The 18,184-nt window shown below is 33.0% G+C and overlaps 1 protein-coding gene, 1 long non-coding RNA gene and 1 pseudogene across 3 annotated transcripts; 2 read left to right on the top strand and 1 right to left on the bottom strand.

Moving 5' to 3' along the window:
* The first annotated feature begins 1,786 nt into the window (after window positions 1-1,786).
* Window positions 1,787-2,786, top strand: LOC144552729 (uncharacterized). The gene is made up of 4 exons (XR_013511211.1): window positions 1,787-2,064; window positions 2,171-2,316; window positions 2,406-2,462; window positions 2,560-2,786. It is a non-coding gene; the product is annotated as an uncharacterized LOC144552729 (long non-coding RNA).
* A 4,465-nt stretch (window positions 2,787-7,251) lies between these two features.
* LOC144553424 (receptor-like protein 6) lies at window positions 7,252-10,215 on the top strand (annotated as a pseudogene).
* Window positions 10,216-15,091: 4,876 nt separating this feature from the next.
* Window positions 15,092-17,591, bottom strand: LOC144552777 (pectate lyase 1-like). 2 transcript variants are annotated; one of them, XM_078300768.1, is made up of 5 exons: window positions 17,456-17,591; window positions 16,365-16,707; window positions 15,810-16,165; window positions 15,570-15,705; window positions 15,092-15,412 (listed from the first exon to the last, which is right to left on the bottom strand). In XM_078300768.1, exons 2-5 carry the CDS (start codon window positions 16,704-16,706, stop codon window positions 15,200-15,202), a joined length of 1,047 nt encoding a protein of 348 aa, XP_078156894.1. In that variant the 5' UTR covers window position 16,707; window positions 17,456-17,591; the 3' UTR covers window positions 15,092-15,199. The 2 variants fall into 2 exon arrangements, with proteins under 2 accessions (XP_078156894.1, XP_078156893.1); XM_078300767.1 differs by lacking the exon at window positions 17,456-17,591 and having other exon boundaries at window positions 16,365-17,188.
* Window positions 17,592-18,184: the final 593 nt, after the last annotated feature.

Below are 18,184 nucleotides of genomic sequence, written 5' to 3'. Positions count from 1 at the left end.
CTTTGGGTTTGCATCATTATAAGTTTGATGTTCTGCATTTGGCACAATTACCATAATTGAGTAGACTTTAGCTTGCAATTGTTATGATTGTTGCTCATAGTACAAATATCATAGGTAAATAACTTGGCTTTGAAAAATGAGAATTACATGTGTGTCCATGCCTGTGTATGTATTCCGAATCAGTTTCTTAGAGATAAGCTTAATTTTGTCTATTAGGCTTGTCTTGTTTGTACTTCAACTTTCTGCGAGTACTTGCTTGCATGCATTTGGATTCATGACTACGCATCCAAAACCTGAGTCAATGAAATTTTTTGTTTTTTGTTCTCCCAAAATCTCCTGTATGTTTAGAATCCTAAAAATATTATGTTTGTGATGACATGAAAGAAAATGCATGTTAAAAATTGCTTTGCTATTGCCTTATCTTTTGTCTAATATAACCTTATAGCGCTAATACTTTTTGCAAAACCTAGTGTCAGTTACTTTAAAAGTCAAAACTAATATATATGGTGCTAAGATTAATTATCCAAAAGAGGAATTCAAGTCGACATTTTAAACAAATATGAATGTTATGGTCCTTTGAAAAAGTACATTTTTCATACTGTTCAATTATTCTGTACAGTTCCCTTTTTTCTAAGTAATTCCTAGTCATACCATGCTTGCTTTAGAATTTGCATTGGGAATGCCGTCAAATACTAGATAGTGTTGTCACCTGATTCCATTGAAATAGTCAGAAGTTGGATGAAAGGATCTAAATATTCAATATTATGAAATATCTATTCAATTTCACATAATCGACATATTATCGTAGCTTCTGCTATGTATCCTGCAAATATTGCTTGCGCAATGATTTTAAAGAAATACATCAGAGAACTATTTACATTTTAGTAACTTTACCTTAGTATAGGCAACTTGTTGTTTTCTTTCTTCATATATTTTCTTACTTCTTTTTGATGTTTCATTATTTTTTTCAAAAAAGTTCAAAAGTTGAGAATCCTTGTTTGGGTTGCTGCTAATTACTTTACACTTCCCTGGACTCCACTTAAGTATGTCTATGAGCAAAAAACAGAAAATGCTTCTGTTCTTTTTAGATTGGCTTATGAGGCAAAAGATAAATTAATATTGTACTGAATATTACTTGGCTTTGTATATACCATTCAATCATCTAGAATGGTTTCATTTTAGTCATTCCAAAGTGTATTATGGAGAATGCCCACTTATAGATTGTTCATGTAAACAAATATAGAAGTAAAAATGTACATGTTTTTGCATTTTTCTTTTGATAACCCATACTCACAGTTGCTCTAAATTACTTAATACATGCATTATCTTATTGTTAATAATAGTCTAATGCAGTATAATGCAGACATATCAATGATAATGAATTCTGAATATAAATGATGGAAACAGAAATGTAAAATTGCTTGTGTTATTGTGTCCATGCAAATTATTGTCTTTTATTCCAAGAATCCTCTAGTAGTAAATGAATATTTATATTCTAAACAACCTATATTTCCTTTTTTCCTACAGACAGTCAGCAAAAAGCATTTTTTCTCAATTATGACCCAGAATTAATGACATATTTCATGAAGTGTAGCAAGCTCAAGCTTCAGCACGGGTGGTCTAGGAAATGAGGCAAGTTTTATGCATTCTGTTTACTATTATATTTTATGAATTGTGGTTGTAGTACTCTTCTGAGTGTGCAAAAATATCCTGCACATGGTTGGCCTATTTACTACTGCGACAGCAGGACTTGTTATGGATGTTTAAATGATAGGAACCAACCGCTTATAAAAGTACAAAGCCATAATTTTTCATTCTAAAGTGCAAATTGGTCACTGTTTACTTAAATTAGTCTCGGGTTTAACTGCAGATTTTGCGCAAGAATGTTGATGATGGATGTAAAAGAGGAGAAGATAGACAACAATGCGCTAGGTGGAAATAACGAAGACGGTGTTGAGTTGCAGGATCATATTGCAGTGTCTGGTTCATATAGCGAGGAAGAAATCAAAATTGGTGCAAAGAGAGCAAGGAAGCTGGTCAAGTGCTGCTCCTTGTAATCTTTCAGTAAGTAAATTTACTCCTAATTTCTAGGATTCTGTGTTTCAATTTGAACGTTTTAAGATTGTACTAATAGAAGAATATAAAATGTGCTTTTTACTCTTCTATGTAGGTATTACAAAAGAGAGATGATTTCATGTCCCATCTTTGCTGCTTCAATAAACCTGTACCACAGCCCTTCAGAAATTGAACAACTCAACCATCATATCAATCGCATTTTGGTGGCCATATGGCGAGAAGGTTAATAGTTTAATCCAGGTATGATCAAACTTGCAAACGAATGTTGTTATCATTAACTTTTTAATACAACTTGTCACCATGCTGATGTTTACTTCTCTTGCATGGAGAGTCACCAGACAAAGTCATGTAGATGTTACAATCTCACGTTTGCCTATGGAAAACAGGTAACTTTAGACAAGGAAATTTCTATATTTTATGTTGTTGAACTGCATCCATTGTCATTGTTAATTAACTTGTAGGCATTGGATTTCTTCTTGACAGCAGTGCTTCAGATTTTGGATTGATGAGGATAAACAACACTGGAAGAGTCATTTCCTTCAGTGAGAAGCCCAAGGGAGATGATTTAAAGGCTATGGTAAAATAATCTATTCAATGTCTTATCTAAGTTATATGCTATATTAATCACGTAATTAGTTTGACGACTGTGACATTAGGAATGTCGGCATGACCATTTTTATACTGAATAATTAAATAGCTGTTAGTAGCTAGTCTGTGCTGTCAATGGGAGCATATTTAAACAAACAAAGCCTAAACCCTAAACCCTAAACAAACAAAGCTAACTTTTTCTATGCTGCCATTTGGGGCTTATTCAAACAAAACCAAAATTGTGCTGGTCAAGATATTAAATCTGCAAATTCCTTTTCATTTATTTTTTCAGTGTGTTCAGGACACAGATAGAAATTATGATGGATTTTACATAAGAGATGATATAATTATTATCCCAGAGAACTCGACTAATGGGATGATTATATAACTACAGTTTTCTCCCTTCCGAGCAATATACGGACCAGTGACTCTTGTTGTAAAATAAACTAAATTGTGAATATAAAATAGATAGAGTAAGAGTTTCTTTTACTAAAAAGATGGTGCAAGTGAATGAATTAGACTTTGTTTATGTTTTTCTCTTATCTTCTCTCAATCGTGAAGCCCTTTTCCTCAATCGTCTCCTCCAACTCAAGAAATGAATACCATTGCTTATCAGACCCAAATGCCATATTCTCTAATGAAGTTCTGAGGGACCTGAATCGCTATTTTTTTTTTTTTTTTTTTGAAATGCTTGGGAGAGACTACGAAGTTGACCTGAATCACTATTGTGCTAATAAAATTTTCAAAGTAATTTTGACTGGAATTGTAACAATTTAAATAATTTATATTTCCGGACTTCCATGGAAAGTTAATTAACTTAGTGCTCAGCTTGAAAACGAAATTAATAAACATATGTAACTTTCAATAATACTATAATGCAAAATTTGTTTTAAATTTTCTCAAAACCAATCTCACCCAATCTCAATGAGCTAGGAAGACAGAAAATAGTGATTGATGTATGAAATGATAAAAGTAGAAATTTGGATAGTACTGTAATGGATATATTTGCGTGCAGTTGATGAAAAGAGTACGTGACATGCAGTTTTGTTTTGTGATGGAGGTGGGTTGAAGTAATTTAATTTCTGAATTGGATATAGTAAGTGGAACAGGAACAGGAACAGGAACAGGAACAGGAACAGGAACAGGAACAGGAACAGGTGTTAGTTGATGATACGTACTATGAGTGAGTTCGACAAGTGTAAAATTTGTTAGTCTTTAGGTGGAATTGGAATCGAGTAAAAAATTTGTATGATATCATAAAATTACTTCAACCCACAGTATCTATGGGCCTCAGACCTCAATTGGGCTTCCACAGTATCTATGGGCTGATAATACACTACCTCTTCATATCACTTCATTTAAAATAATGTTTGTTCTTCATATTCAACATTAAGGGTGTGGTGACTGTGGTCTATAATTTATATGAATTTACATTAATTGTTCGTCATTAAGATGAGATATATGCATAATATAGATGTAATTTCTTTCGCATTTATATTCACTACTTGTAATCGAAGGACAAAATAAACACCCTAATAAATCGTCAAAGAACAAAAGAAGATATATAAATATGCTGTATAAGATAAAGTATATATATTCCTTTATTTTTTGATATTAACAAAGTGATTTTAATTTATGAAATATTTTTTTTCTAATTTTTTAAAGAAAATAAATCTCAGCCGATTTTTTTTTTTATTTCTAGAATTATTAAAAGAAAAATTGAACGTATAATGTCATATATATTCTCCTCTCTGGATCTTGCATCTCGTTTATGTGTATAAAAATGCAGTTAGGTCATTTTCGAGAACATAAAAATAACATTCTTATTTTAAATATTTTAACAACAATATATCTATTTTTGAATGCATTTGTTCATGTCGTTATGAAGTCATACATTTAGATAGTTCAAAGCACATACCGAATTAATATATGCTCATAGTTTATTCTGAGTGCTTAGTTGTTTGGCACTTAAATTTTTTTTAACTGTCTACATGCATAGGTTTTTTTGAACTTATAATTAGGAACACTTAAGTTCTACTCAAATGATATTATTATCATGATGAGGGTTCAAATGCCAATAAAATCGTTAGATGTGATTAATGTTATTTTCTCTATATGCTCATAAAAAATTATCACTTTTTAATTTTGTTTTTATATGAATCAATAAATTGAAAAATCAACGTCTAAAAATTATCTACATTAGTACGTTTTTTACAAGCTTTTGATGACAACCAAAATAAAATTGGAATGCAATATTTTTTATGAGAACATAGAGAAATTAAATAACATAGATCACATCTAACGGTTTTATTTTAATATCTATGATTTAAATTTTTATTTGTTAATATTTATAAAAATTAAAATATAGTGGAGGCACAAAAAATGAAGGCATTTGAACCCTCCTCTGTTATCATAGAGAAAAGAAAAATAAAAAAAAAGTGATAATATAGATGACATAGAGAAAGAGGAATATTTTTTTTCTCTACCGTAAATAAAAGAATATCATATTAGAAAAAAAAGAAGGATAATTTATGACAACAGAGGCTATGAATATTATCGACCATATATAGATATTTAATTTTAGAAAAAACTTAAAACTTGTACTTGGTCAAGCAGGTCCCACTCCATGAATTAAATTAAATTTTCCGGTTGTTGATCTGAGAAGTCTAACTTGGCGACTGGGCTCAAAAGTCGTAAATGCCTCTTTCCCTGCTTACCTAACATTCAAATTAATTAAGGCCAAACAACTTATTGTTTTAATTTGGATTATTGACATATACAAGGTGCTCAATCAGAACCTTTTAGAGTTTCATAAAAAAAAAAAAACAGTGAATTTTGTACCTTTGTAAAAATTGGCAATTTTTTTGTTTTTGTTTTTGCACAAAATATAAAATTTGTCCTTCAAGTCCATTTTAATATAGAGATCATGTTAAGCGGTTCGGATTGACTGTTTCGACCTTTAAAACATATACAAAGATATGGAAGCAAATATGAAATATGAAAACAATGAAACATTTTAACTCTACTTATGAAGAATATTATCTTCACAAAATGTTCATGAAGAATATTAATTTCTTAAAGGTGTGACATGATTGAACTAATAAAAAAAATAATTGATATGAATCAGATTTGGGAGCCTGAACACAAGTCTCTTATGCACGGCCCCGTGGAGATTATGGTATTATTTTGAAAGTTTTTCTGGACACATTATAATTTCTCCCATTAAAACAAAAAACCAGAAAAATAAACACAGACTTTTTCAAAGGAGCAGTCAATATTCAATACTTGACGGGTTAAGTATTCGGTGGAACTTACTTACGGTCACATTTGAAAAGACAATAAATTTAGAGTGAGACTTTGGACTCATAATTTCTTTTATAAACTCTAAACAGTCAATCTAAGCCGTTTAACATAATCACATGAAAATGTACATACAAACTAAAGTTTACATTTCAAAGAAACTTTTAATTTTTTTAAATAGGTAAAATATCACTTGATTTGAAAATTTTATACCAACTAAAAGCGGTGATTATTAATTTACCTTCTTTAAAAGATAGTAAAAATATTTTAAAAAAATGTAAATTTTTTGTCTGCAAGTAATTTTTTTTTATTATATCACGTTGAACAGTTAAATTTTTAAAAATAGAGATATAGATCCATAACACAAGTTGATCCGTAAAATGCATATTATCATATACTCACTTACAAATGAATACATGAGTTTAATTCAGTGTTATCAGAACTGGACCGGACCGGCCGGTTCGGCAGGAAAAAACCGGAATCGGTCACCTGTCCGGTTCGGTTCTTTTTAAATTATCGCCTAAGTTATTGAATCGGATAAAACCAATTAAACTAGCCGGTTCTTATTATAATTTTGCTAGACCGGATCGTGTAAAACCGCGGTTCAAATCAAATTTAATAAAATCTTCATCTCTTGCTCTTCTGATTTTGGATATCTTCTATTTTCACTAAATTCTTCATTTTCTGTCTTTTTCTTCACACACTGAGATGAAAAAAAAATGGAAAATTAGCTCTCTTTTCTCCTTCAAGTTGGCTTTCTCCTTTGATATTCTTATATTTATTGTGGTGTATGCGCAATGGCTTAATCTCATTCAAATAAGTCTAGGCTTGAAATGAAATCAGCAAAGAACCTGCATCAAATACTGTAAGTAATATATTTTCCTACCAATGACAATCACACTCCAGCAAAGAACCTCCTTTGATATTCTTATATTTAATTGCATCCCACTGATTATTCAAAGAACGTTAATTAGATTATTTTTATGATGAACCAACATGGTTTGGGTAGAAGCTAGCATATATATATTTATGGCCATATATATATTGTTGGACAAGTATCACATATATATATATAGATCCTGAATTACAAATTTTACGGATACTAGCTACTTTCTAATATATAGCTAATTGTTGACTGCTATTGCTATTATATATATTGCTGAGCAAAGGTTAATTGGCTTAATTTCCATATTAATCGGTGATGAGAACCCTTTCCGACTAGCTAGAAAAGTCATACAAGTCCCCCTTCTCCTTTCCATATATATATATATATATATATATGGATATTCAACATGTTTCAATCAATCACCGCTCAAAATTGTCTTGCTTACTCTTTCTCTGATGCAATGACACTTCTTGCACTTCTTTCTCTATCACTTGTTCTGTTCTCCTTCTCCACCAAAAACACCACTCTAACACAAGCCCGGTGCCTTCCCGACCAACGTCATGCCTTGATTGAACTCAAACAAGGTTTCAACACCACTGAACTCCATTCATGGAATGCAAGTACCGACTGCTGCATATGGGATGGCATCACATGTGATGAGCAAACTGGTATGGTGACTGCCCTCAACCTTAATTACCGGTCCATCTCGGGTAGGATCAACCTGGCTTTGTTCAATTTGAGCTCTCTTCAGTACCTCAACCTTGCAATGAATCACTTCGACAATATTACCCTTCCACAAACTGGGTTTGAGCGAATTGTTAATTTAACCCATCTCGACTTATCATATTCTGGCTTTGTCGGTCAAGTTCCGATTTGCATTTCTGCCCTCACAAACCTTATCTCCCTTAACTTATCAATGGGTTTCTTCGTTACCGATTCCTTGTATCTTCATGGCACAGGCTTAAAAACCTTACTCACCAACCTCACCAAGCTTCAAGTTCTTAACTTGGATGGGGTTGACCTTTCACTTAACGGATCTGAGTGGGGCAGTGCAGTTATTCAAGTAGGCCCAGCTCTTCAGAATCTAGCCATGGCAAATTGTGGATTAAGAGGAAATATTCCGGATGAAATATTCCACCTTACAAATCTAATAGAACTTGATTTATCATACAACTCAATGTTGTCAGGTCAAATGCCAGCTTCATTGGAAAATCTTCAAAATTTATCGATATTGTATCTGGATGAATGTAGCCTCTACGGGGAAATTCCGCCTTCAATAACAAACATTACAAGACTCAAATATTTGTACTTGGGGTTTAACAGATTGACAGGTACGATACCCATATCTTTGTTTTCTCACCCTTCTTTGGAATACCTTGAACTAAATGATAACCAATTGTCAGGATATCTACCTGAGTTCTCAAATGGTTCATCAACTTTGGCAGATATCAACTTTGACTATAACAATCTTCAAGGACCGGTGCCAATTTCCTTATTCAAATTACCCCAGCTCAATCATTTAGGTTTTGCATCAAATAACTTCACTGGTACATTGAATTTAGATGTCATTCTATATTCAATCAAGGACAATAAGAAGCTTGAATATCTGCAATTGTCAGATAACAAGTTGTCAATTATAGAAGGCAAAAACCATAACGAGTCGTTCTATGCTTCTTTTCCACAACTGCACTACATATACCTAGCATCGTTGAATTTAACAAAGTTCCCTTCTTTTCTGAAATACCAAACAAATATTAAATACCTAGACCTCTCAAATAATAAAATAGGTGGTGTTATACCGAATTGGTTATGTAGTAAAATAAGTATTATTAACCTCAATTTATCTCATAATTTCTTTACAAAAATAGAGGATGATGCACATTTTACCTTTCTCGAGAGTTTGGAAAATCTAGATTTCCATTCCAACAGGATTTCAGGACCTGCACCTCTCCTCCAACTACCTTTCATGGCCTGCATATTTTCTTTCCATCCCCATTTATCTCTCTCTCTCTAGAAACAACCTAAGCAGGGAGATCCCTCTTTCCATTTGTAATGTGACAACTACCTTTCTTGATCCTTTTTTGCCGAGAGGGCTTGATCTTTCATTTAATAATTTAACTGGTACAATTCCACCTTGCCTTCTCGAAGATGCTGAATTTCGTCAAGTGCTTAACTTGCAAAGTAACAATTTAAGTGGACCATTGCCAGGAAATATTAATTTGGGATGCAAGTTGAGAACAATAAATTTGAGCGAAAATAGAATAAATGGAACTTTGCCCCAGTCACTATTGAACTGCGACACTTTAGAGGTCTTAGATCTCGGAAATAATCAAATCGTTGATAAATTTCCATTTTGGATCGGAAATCTCGAAAACTTACGAGTACTTGTCTTGAAATCAAATCAATTTTATGGCCCAATTTCGAATATGGAAGTCAAAACAAACACAAATAATTCATTTTTCCCCAAACTAAAGGTTCTTGATGTTTCTTCCAATAATTTTAGAGGCATTATCACCAATTTCCTTTTTGAAAACCTGAAGGCTATGGTGACTGATTCAGATTCTGGTGCATTTCAGACTGGGTATTTAGGTTATTATTATCATAATTCAATTACAGTCATATGGAAAGGACAAGAAATGGAGATAAATAAATCTCTTAGCATATTCAGTTCCCTTGATCTATCAGAAAATGGATTTTCTGGGGAAATTCCCGAAGAGATCGGGCAACTCAAGTCACTTGATGTACTTAACCTATCACATAATTCCCTGACAGGTCGACTTCCATCAGAATTTGCTAATTTAAGCCAACTTCAATCACTGGATCTCTCTTTCAACCAACTTTCCGGACACATTCCACAGGAACTCACCTCTCTCACTTTTCTTTCTGCACTAAATCTCTCATACAACAATATGTTTGGAGAAATACCACAGGGCAATCAATTTTCAACCTTTCCGAATGATTCTTACTTGGGTAATCCCGGATTGTGTGGTAGTCCTTTATCAATGCACTGTGCAACAACCCCTTCAAATAATGGATTTAATAAAGATTTGCCTTCAAAGTCTTCTACTAATATAATTGGGCTTTCTATTTCTATTGGACTAGGGTTAGGTGTGGGGTTTGCCTCTGTAATTTGGGCTCTGGTATCATGGGAGAATAGGAGAGAACATTTAAATTTCATTGTGGACAGGATTTATTTTCGACATATTCCGTGGATAGTTCTCCATTTCCGCTTGGCTATTGGCAGGGAATAATATTATGTAATTTTTTTTTAATTTTTTATAATGTTAATGAAGTCCTTATGCCAACACATGATTATGTATTTTTATTATTTTGGGATTTTAAAGATTTGAAGATTGTTATTGTTAAAGTAAACAAAGTTGTCAGCACTAGTACTGTTAGTAATATGTTTAAATGCTTTCTTAGGTGCTTGAGTTATTTGTAATATGTGGAACTGAAGTTACCTTGGATGGAGATACCGAAATTGTTTCTCCAATTGTTGTACTTTTATCTGTCTTATAAATTATCATTTTTATGCCCCCAAATTTACGCATGCTATATCACCACAAAATGGTTCTCTGCAAGATGGTTAAAGAGAGAAAGAGAAAGGAGCTCTGGTCCATAATCGGATGTGATGGAAAATCAATCAATCAATCAATCATATACCCCAAATTCTTACTGCATAGAAAAAATTGCCAGAAGGAGAGAGTAGTGCTGCACTTTTGACGAAAATCAAGTGGTAGGGCTGTCATTTTTATAGAGAATAATATGGCACCTTTAAAATGGAAATAAGAAACCAAAACTCCACTTTTTTATTAGAAAGCAAAACTCCCAAGTGGGTCCCAGTGACATAGAATACTCAGCCTCTACAAAAACGGAAATAAATCTTCTGCAATTCCAACGTCCCTGCAATTACTGCAATTTCAAATCCAACCCTTTATATGTTTTGAGATGCGTGCATAAAAAATAATTACTCTTGTGATTTGTATATTTCACAAAATAAAGGAGGGATTTAGAATCATAGAGAATCACATAAATTTTAAAATCGCAGCAGATTATTTATTTCCCTAATTAATTAAAATATTTACATCACTACCAAATACCGAAGCATATTCTAATAAAGTTCTAAACTGACGCACCGATCGATCACATGAACAAATTAATAGAAATCCATGATCTATTGCCACGTCAGCAAGGAGAAAAATGCAGCCCTTGGATTAAAATCCAACGATGTAGAGGGAGGATAGCACTGTTTAAATGAACAATAATTAACATTTTGAATTGAGATATTATAACATGAGTGAAACAATACGAATTGACAAGCAAAAAAAAAACTTTTTGTGTGACTAAACTAACAATATATTATAGGATATATATATATCATGTTAATTTGATGTGTAAATTTTCTTTATAAATTTGCATAAGCCTTCTGCACTTGATACATTTTATATATGGTGAGAAGGTATATAGAAAAATTGCATAGAAATAGACTTATTTGATAAAATATTGGAGAAAATTAAAGAATAAAGTAAAAATGGACTTCCACTATTCAGTTTCTAATAGATATTGTTCCTTTATAGTGCCTGTGTTATGAAAACCTAGGTATACAAAACCGAAGGTATTGGTTTGCAGCAATTTAACAAAATAATCAGGCATCATTTTTAAAACTGATAGAGCAAATGTTTTGTATCTTCTCCCAAGATATAATACTGTATACATGCCAATCATGACAGATAAAGAATATTTATTCCACAATATCACAAAACAAAAAGATGGATGAAATTGAAAAGCGATCTGTGGTACAAATCAAGAAAACAAAAAGAATATTTATTCCACAATATCACAAAACAAAAAGAAGACAAATCAAGAAAAGCACCTCAGGTGATCCATGGTACAAATCTGGGTTTCCATGTCTGATACAGGAGCCTTTGTTCTGGCGAGCTGATCTCTCCCCATGTCAGTGCAGTCTAAGAATTGAACCCCGCCATACAAACCCTGTATGATGTGGTCACGACGTGTCACCAGCTCAGAGCTGTAATATCTAGTTAGATGCAATTAATATCAATGGTTGTAGCCAAGAGATCTAGCACGCTCATCCCTGTCTCCTCCATAACCTTTTTTATTATATCTTCTGTACGTCATTGTTTGATCTCTAGGGTTTTGCAAAACAGAGATAGACTGAACAGAGAGTTTATGTTTATGGTGGGGGGAGAAAAACTAGAAACAAGATCAAAGATTAAATATGAGAAATGAAGCTTAACGGCTACCAACCGCCTTGGCACTTTATTTTACGTATATAGTTTCCTTCAATAACTTTCCATGTATGATGGTGAAGTGGATTGACTTCAAGATATAGTTGAGGAAGGAAAGATATATTCTTTCACAGCTGTAGATACAAATAATGCTCCAATGTAATACAAATTGGTAGATTTATTTTTTGCACACTTCTTATACTTTTGACATTTATTTTTTGCACACTTAATGATGTACTGGTGCATGTTTTTGTTGTTCTTATTCACTGTGACAAAACTATGATATATATATTTTTCTTTGAACTGTTTACTTCATGCTATAAGCTTTGTGAACTTATAATGTCTCCGTTGCAACGCACGGGCACTATACTAGTATATATATATAAGTAAGGCTACGCTACTTCGCGAATTAAACGGGTTGTTTTAATTCGTGCTTATATCTCTAGTTTCGAAGACCAAATAGCCAATTCAAACCGTTAGATTTTAATCTATATTAAAATGTGCTTGGAGACCAAATTTTACATTTTTTGAAATTTTTTTATTATTTATTAAGATGGTTTGAAAATCGTTGTTTTTATTAAAATTCGGCATCATTAAAAAACAACATAAAACAAATAATTATATTTTATTTTCCCATAATTCCCATATTTCATCTTCTATGGTTCAAAAACAATGAACTGGAGCAATTCTAAAAAAAAAAAAATTATTGTGTATAAATAATATGGAAATTACAATTTCCTTTTTGCATCTTGATTTTTGTAAAACAAACTCTAATCTAAAACTCAATTATGTTAGTTTGGATGAGTAACATATCCTCTGTTTTGTCTAATGTGCAATTATTCATGACCCCCATGTGCAATTATAGCTTTGCAGGTGCATTATATATTGCTTGGACACATGTAGTGTTTCAATCTAATAAAACATTATAATAAAAACAAATGTGAATATTAGAAAAAAAGGAAACATTATAATAAAAACAAATGTGAATATTAGAAAAAAGGAAACATTATAATAAAAACAAATGTTAATATTAGAAAAAGGACGGATTGCAGAGTATGGTCCTCTCTCTCTCTCTCTCTCTACTGACAGTCACGAGACAAAAGTAATTGAAGCAATAAGTGTTTTTGTGAAAATCCAATACAGCATTTACTGACAGTGTGGATTCAAATCCAATGATGCAGAGGGAGGATAGCACTGTTCAATTCAAATGAAAAAAGTTATTGATATTTTGAATTGAGAGAATATATATATATATATATATATATATATATAGAGGTAGGCTAATATACAATTGATTGTTTCTAGCCTCCCGTGCAACCAAGTCGTTTTTCAATTTTTAAAGTCCAAATGATCAATCCAAACCGTTAGATGTGATCTCCATATTAAAATGTGCTAGGAGACAAAATTTTACATTTTTTGGAATTTTTTTAATATTTATTAAGTCACTTTGAAAATCGTTGATCCAACGGTAGCTTCTGATTTTACTGTTTGGTTAAGCCACCGTTGGATCAGCGATTTTCAAAGTAGCTTAATAAATAGTAAAAAAATTTCAAAAAATATAAAATTTGGTCTCCTTGCACATTTTAATATGAAGATCACATCTAACGGTTTGGATCGATCATTTGGACTTTAAAAATCAGAAAATGACTTGGTTGCACGGGAGGCTAGGAACAATCGATTGTATATTAGCCTACCTCTATATATATATATATATATAGATGAGGGTTCAAATGTCTCCATTTTTTGTGTCTCCACCATGTCTTTATTTTTTAAAACTTTAATAATTCAAAATTTAAAACTTAAAAGTCAAAATAAAACCGTTGGATATGATCTACATCATTTTATCTATGAACATGTAAAAAATTATGACATTTCAATTCTATTTTAATTGTCATCAAGAGCTTGTAAAAAATGCACTAATTTAGATGATTTCTAGACGTTGATTTTTGAATTTATTGATTCACATAAAAATAAAATTGAAATGTCATAATTTTTTATGAGCACATAGAGAAAATAACATAGATCACATTTAACGGTTTTATTTTGACTTTTAAGTTTTAAATCTTGAGTTATTAAAGTTTTAAAAATAGAGGCATGATGGAGGCACAAAAAATGGAGACATTTGAACCCTCCTCATATATATATATATATATATATATATATAGAGTTAGGCTGGGGTGCTATGGATAGCATAGTGGCATCTATGCTACGGCTCAATATTCGAGTTTTCAAAATCCAAACGGTCGATCCGAACCGTTCATCTTATTCTCCATATTAATATCTGCTTGGAGACCAAATTTTATAATTTTCTGAATTTTTTTACTATTTATTAAGCCACTTTGAAAATCGCTAATCCAACGGTTTTACTGTTTTGTGCAGCCACCGTTGGATCAACAATTTTGTAAAATACTTAATAAATAGTAAAAAAATTCAGAAAAATGTAAAATTTGGTCTCCAAGCAGATATTAATATGGAGAATAAGATGAACGGTTCGGATCGACCGTTTGGATTTTGAAAACTCGAATATTGAGCCGTAGCATAGAGGCCACTATGCTATCCATAGCACCCCAGCCTAACTCTATATATATATATATATATATTTATATTTAATGTGAGCGAAGCAATATAATATGAATTAACAAGCCAAACTGTTATTGAAAGATCCATTTTGTGTGAATTAACAAGCCAAACTGTTATTGAAACATCAAATTAACATGATATCCTTACAATTATTTGCCCATATGTCCATTTTATTTTCTTTATTGGATTATCGTTTATGCTTCATTTGTGTTCACTATTTATGAATTAAAAATAATTTCTTATTTATACATTTTTAAGGTCTGATACTTGTATCGGCCTTTAGCAATCCACAATTAAAACACCATTTAATTTTACTCGTAACAATATTTATTTTTGAAGTAGCAAAATGCCTACTAAAATTTTATTAATTAAACTGAGAAAAAATGTTCAAGACTCTTAACAAATTGTGCCTGAAAAATTCCAGTTTCCATAAACTAAATATGAAAATTACACAAAACTATACATCTATGCTATGTGAGTTATGGACTAGTTACAAGATCATCCTTCCCTTATTGACACTTCAGCATCTGCTTCGAGCAGAGCAGAGAATTGCACCTGCATTCCTTGTTAAAGCTCTGACTCTAGTGACGCTTTCTGCCCTGAAGCTCTGCTCTCTGCTGTAACGAGGCCGGATCCATCTTCCCGATTGCTTGAAACTCGCACCATTTATGAACGCATCGCCGACCGACCGCCAATTCCATGAACTTCCGACACCGGCAATTCGTGATGTTACCTAAAAAAATCACCGGTGTTAAAAACTCTGCTAATTAAAAGTTGATGATATCGACATAAAAAGGAAGCCAATTAAGCATTCATTTACAAAATTTTATAAGATCAATATAAGGAGACTATATTGTTGTTACCCAAATTAACAAATTTAAATTTTGAACCTTTTTATTGGTGGAACTTGAAGCAACAAATAGATTGGACTGGCTTTTGACGCTGGGACCCATGCTTCCACCAATGGCATAATCTATCCATCCATCATAGAAATTGTTTACAATATGAGCATATCCATGCCTTATCCTGCATAAGATTTAAAAAACCATGAGTACCACAAACATCATCATTTAAATTATATTTGCATTACTTGTTTAATAATCAAATTTTGATACAAAAAAGAGGGCCACCTGGGCATCCTTTGCTTGCAGTTAGGCCCAAACCGGTTGAATGCGAGTGTGACCTGCATTTTTTTGTCCCGTACGTAGCCGTCATCATGCCCGAGCAACATTACCTTGTCATGGTCTCGGAACCAGTTGTTAGAAATGGTTATTGCAGTTGAGCCACGTGTCACATCTAGGAGCCCATCCTTGCTGCTGTAGAGTGTGTTGTGGTCAATCCACACCTTGGATGCACTCACAAGCCGAATCGCATCCCCGTCTGCACCCCCAATTTGCTCTACCCTGCCGCCTGGGACCACAACCAAGCCGTCTGGCTGGGCTCGACAGTTGTGAATTTGGAGACCATGGATGATTACATTGCTTACCTTAATTAAATAAATCAATTATTTAGTTTTATCAAATCAAAAGATGCATGTGTGGAAATAATGAAGGGGTCGATATTTATACTGTTCTCATTCTTTTTAGTACAAATTACTTCTGCAAGTCTTTCTGAAATATTGTATACACACCTGGAAACATATCTTTGAATAAGTATAAAACACATTAAAAATGCAAAGAACATACCCCTTGAAGCACAATACCAGAGCCATAAGCAATTTGCACATTTGCACCACGACCATCAATTGTAGTAAAACTCTTGACATAAAGAGGTCTTTTGAGCGTGATCACCATATCCTTTCGAAAAGTTATCCAAACCTTTCCTCGAAGCAGTGTGGCACCATACCTGAGCGTGCCGGGCCACGGGCGTATCGGGTCATCACGTGAATCCGTTACCGAGTAGAATTTGACATCAACTCCTCGGTTGCCTCTCATTTTTCCAGCAAAGCCAACTGAGCAAACTGCCAGCCGTTGCCTGTTGGCTGCCCAATTCGGATGACGACGCCAGCATCGGTCGATTACGTTCATGCTAGAAACATTTGTGAGGAGTAATAAGAGAGCAAGGAGATAAAATGTAATCTTGGAATTGATTGAGGAATCCATATCCTGTGATTTTTGAGGGTTTGGATGGGTAGCTTAACTAGTATGTGAGAGCTTGGATTTATACAGTAGAAGTTTGCTGGAAATAGAGACACGGGGTTTGGTAGAGTTTAGGTTTGTAGTTTGCACTGGAGGAATGAGTGTAACTGAAATTTGCCTTTTTAGGGAGCTATTTCCACGGTTTTGCTTTAATTTTGTTCCTTTCTTTTTTTTTTCTTTTTTTCTTTTCCTGAGAGGGTGCTCCGTGCATCTGTTGAGCTCAATTTGGATGATTGTTGTTATCATTGCCTCATTGGCATGGTACAGTATAATTAGTAGGTCCGTATTTATGGGCAACTGGGGAATTTAACACTTGCCCGTGTAATATGAGGGTACACATGCGGCTACACCTAATACGCTCAGTTTTAACACTTGCCCGTGCATGGATGTGTACTCGGCAGTTGTGCACTGCTATTTTAAATCGATGTCAGTTTATGTAATTATGTGTTAAAACGCTCTTTGTTATTTGTTTATGTCGAGATCGATGCTTAGCAAAATGAGGTTTTCTTTCTTTCTATTTAGCCATAAGTTTGCCTCTATATTTGACAGCAAACATCTAAATATCTGGCGAAAATGGTTCCTTATTAAGAAACCGAAACTTCATCACAAGAACTGACATTGATATATATAGTACTCACATGACATGCTGCCTTGTGAGCAATGCGAAGGAAGGCGTAATTAAACTGAACTAGCCTACTCCAAGTCTCTGCAGTCTGCAGGTGTCAAGCAAACGGTTTCTGTTAGCATTATTTTGTTATTTTCTCTTATGTATAACAATCCAATACCTGCTAACCTTAAAAAAAAAAACAATCCAATACCCGCTACTTATTTTTGGACATTATTGGGCCCTATAACTTTTGGGCCTTGGACTGAACCATCATGTTAATTTCCAATTTCTTATCAATGGATTTTGCTAGTATTAATCCACAACGAAGTAATGAGTCAACTAGCTAAACTGTTTTCTAGAGGTGCATTTTTTGTGATTAACTAACAACCATAGAGTATCATGCTAATCTGATGTGCATATTTTCAATATAAATTTGCAATATGCTTCCAGCACTTGATATATCTTGAGGTAAGAAATTGTTTTTTTTTTCTTTTTTTTTTAAAAAAAAGAGTAGTTATTTACAAAGAGTCTTATTTGATAACATATTGGAGGAAATTAAAAAATTAATTTAAAATGGACTCCCAAAATCTATTATATATATATAATCCTCAATGGGTTTTGCACTGTTCATTCAGTGTTGTTCTCAGTCATTGAATCTACATCCAGCGGACCTTAGTGATGATACAGAGTCCTCTCTTCGCTCTCTCTTACACAAAGTTGATGTTGTACCACTGTAAACTTTGTCAAATTTTGACAACTC

The sequence above is a fragment of the Carex rostrata genome, chromosome 4 (genome assembly GCF_964058835.1).
Source record: "Carex rostrata chromosome 4, lpCarRost1.2, whole genome shotgun sequence".
Classification (NCBI taxonomy): Eukaryota; Viridiplantae; Streptophyta; class Magnoliopsida; order Poales; family Cyperaceae; genus Carex; species Carex rostrata.
This window is presented reverse-complemented; position numbering and strand designations above follow the sequence as displayed.

Coding starts and splice junctions, on each gene's coding strand:
- LOC144552777 (XM_078300767.1), bottom strand. CDS start 16,781: ATGGATTCCTCAATCAATTCCAAGATTACATTTTATCTCCTTGCTCTC. Junction 16,166..16,364: donor CTGGTATTGTGCTTCAAGGG/GTATGTTCTTTG, acceptor TATTTAATTAAG/GTAAGCAATGTAATCATCCA. Junction 15,413..15,569: donor CAAGTTCCACCAATAAAAAG/GTTCAAAATTTA, acceptor TGATTTTTTTAG/GTAACATCACGAATTGCCGG.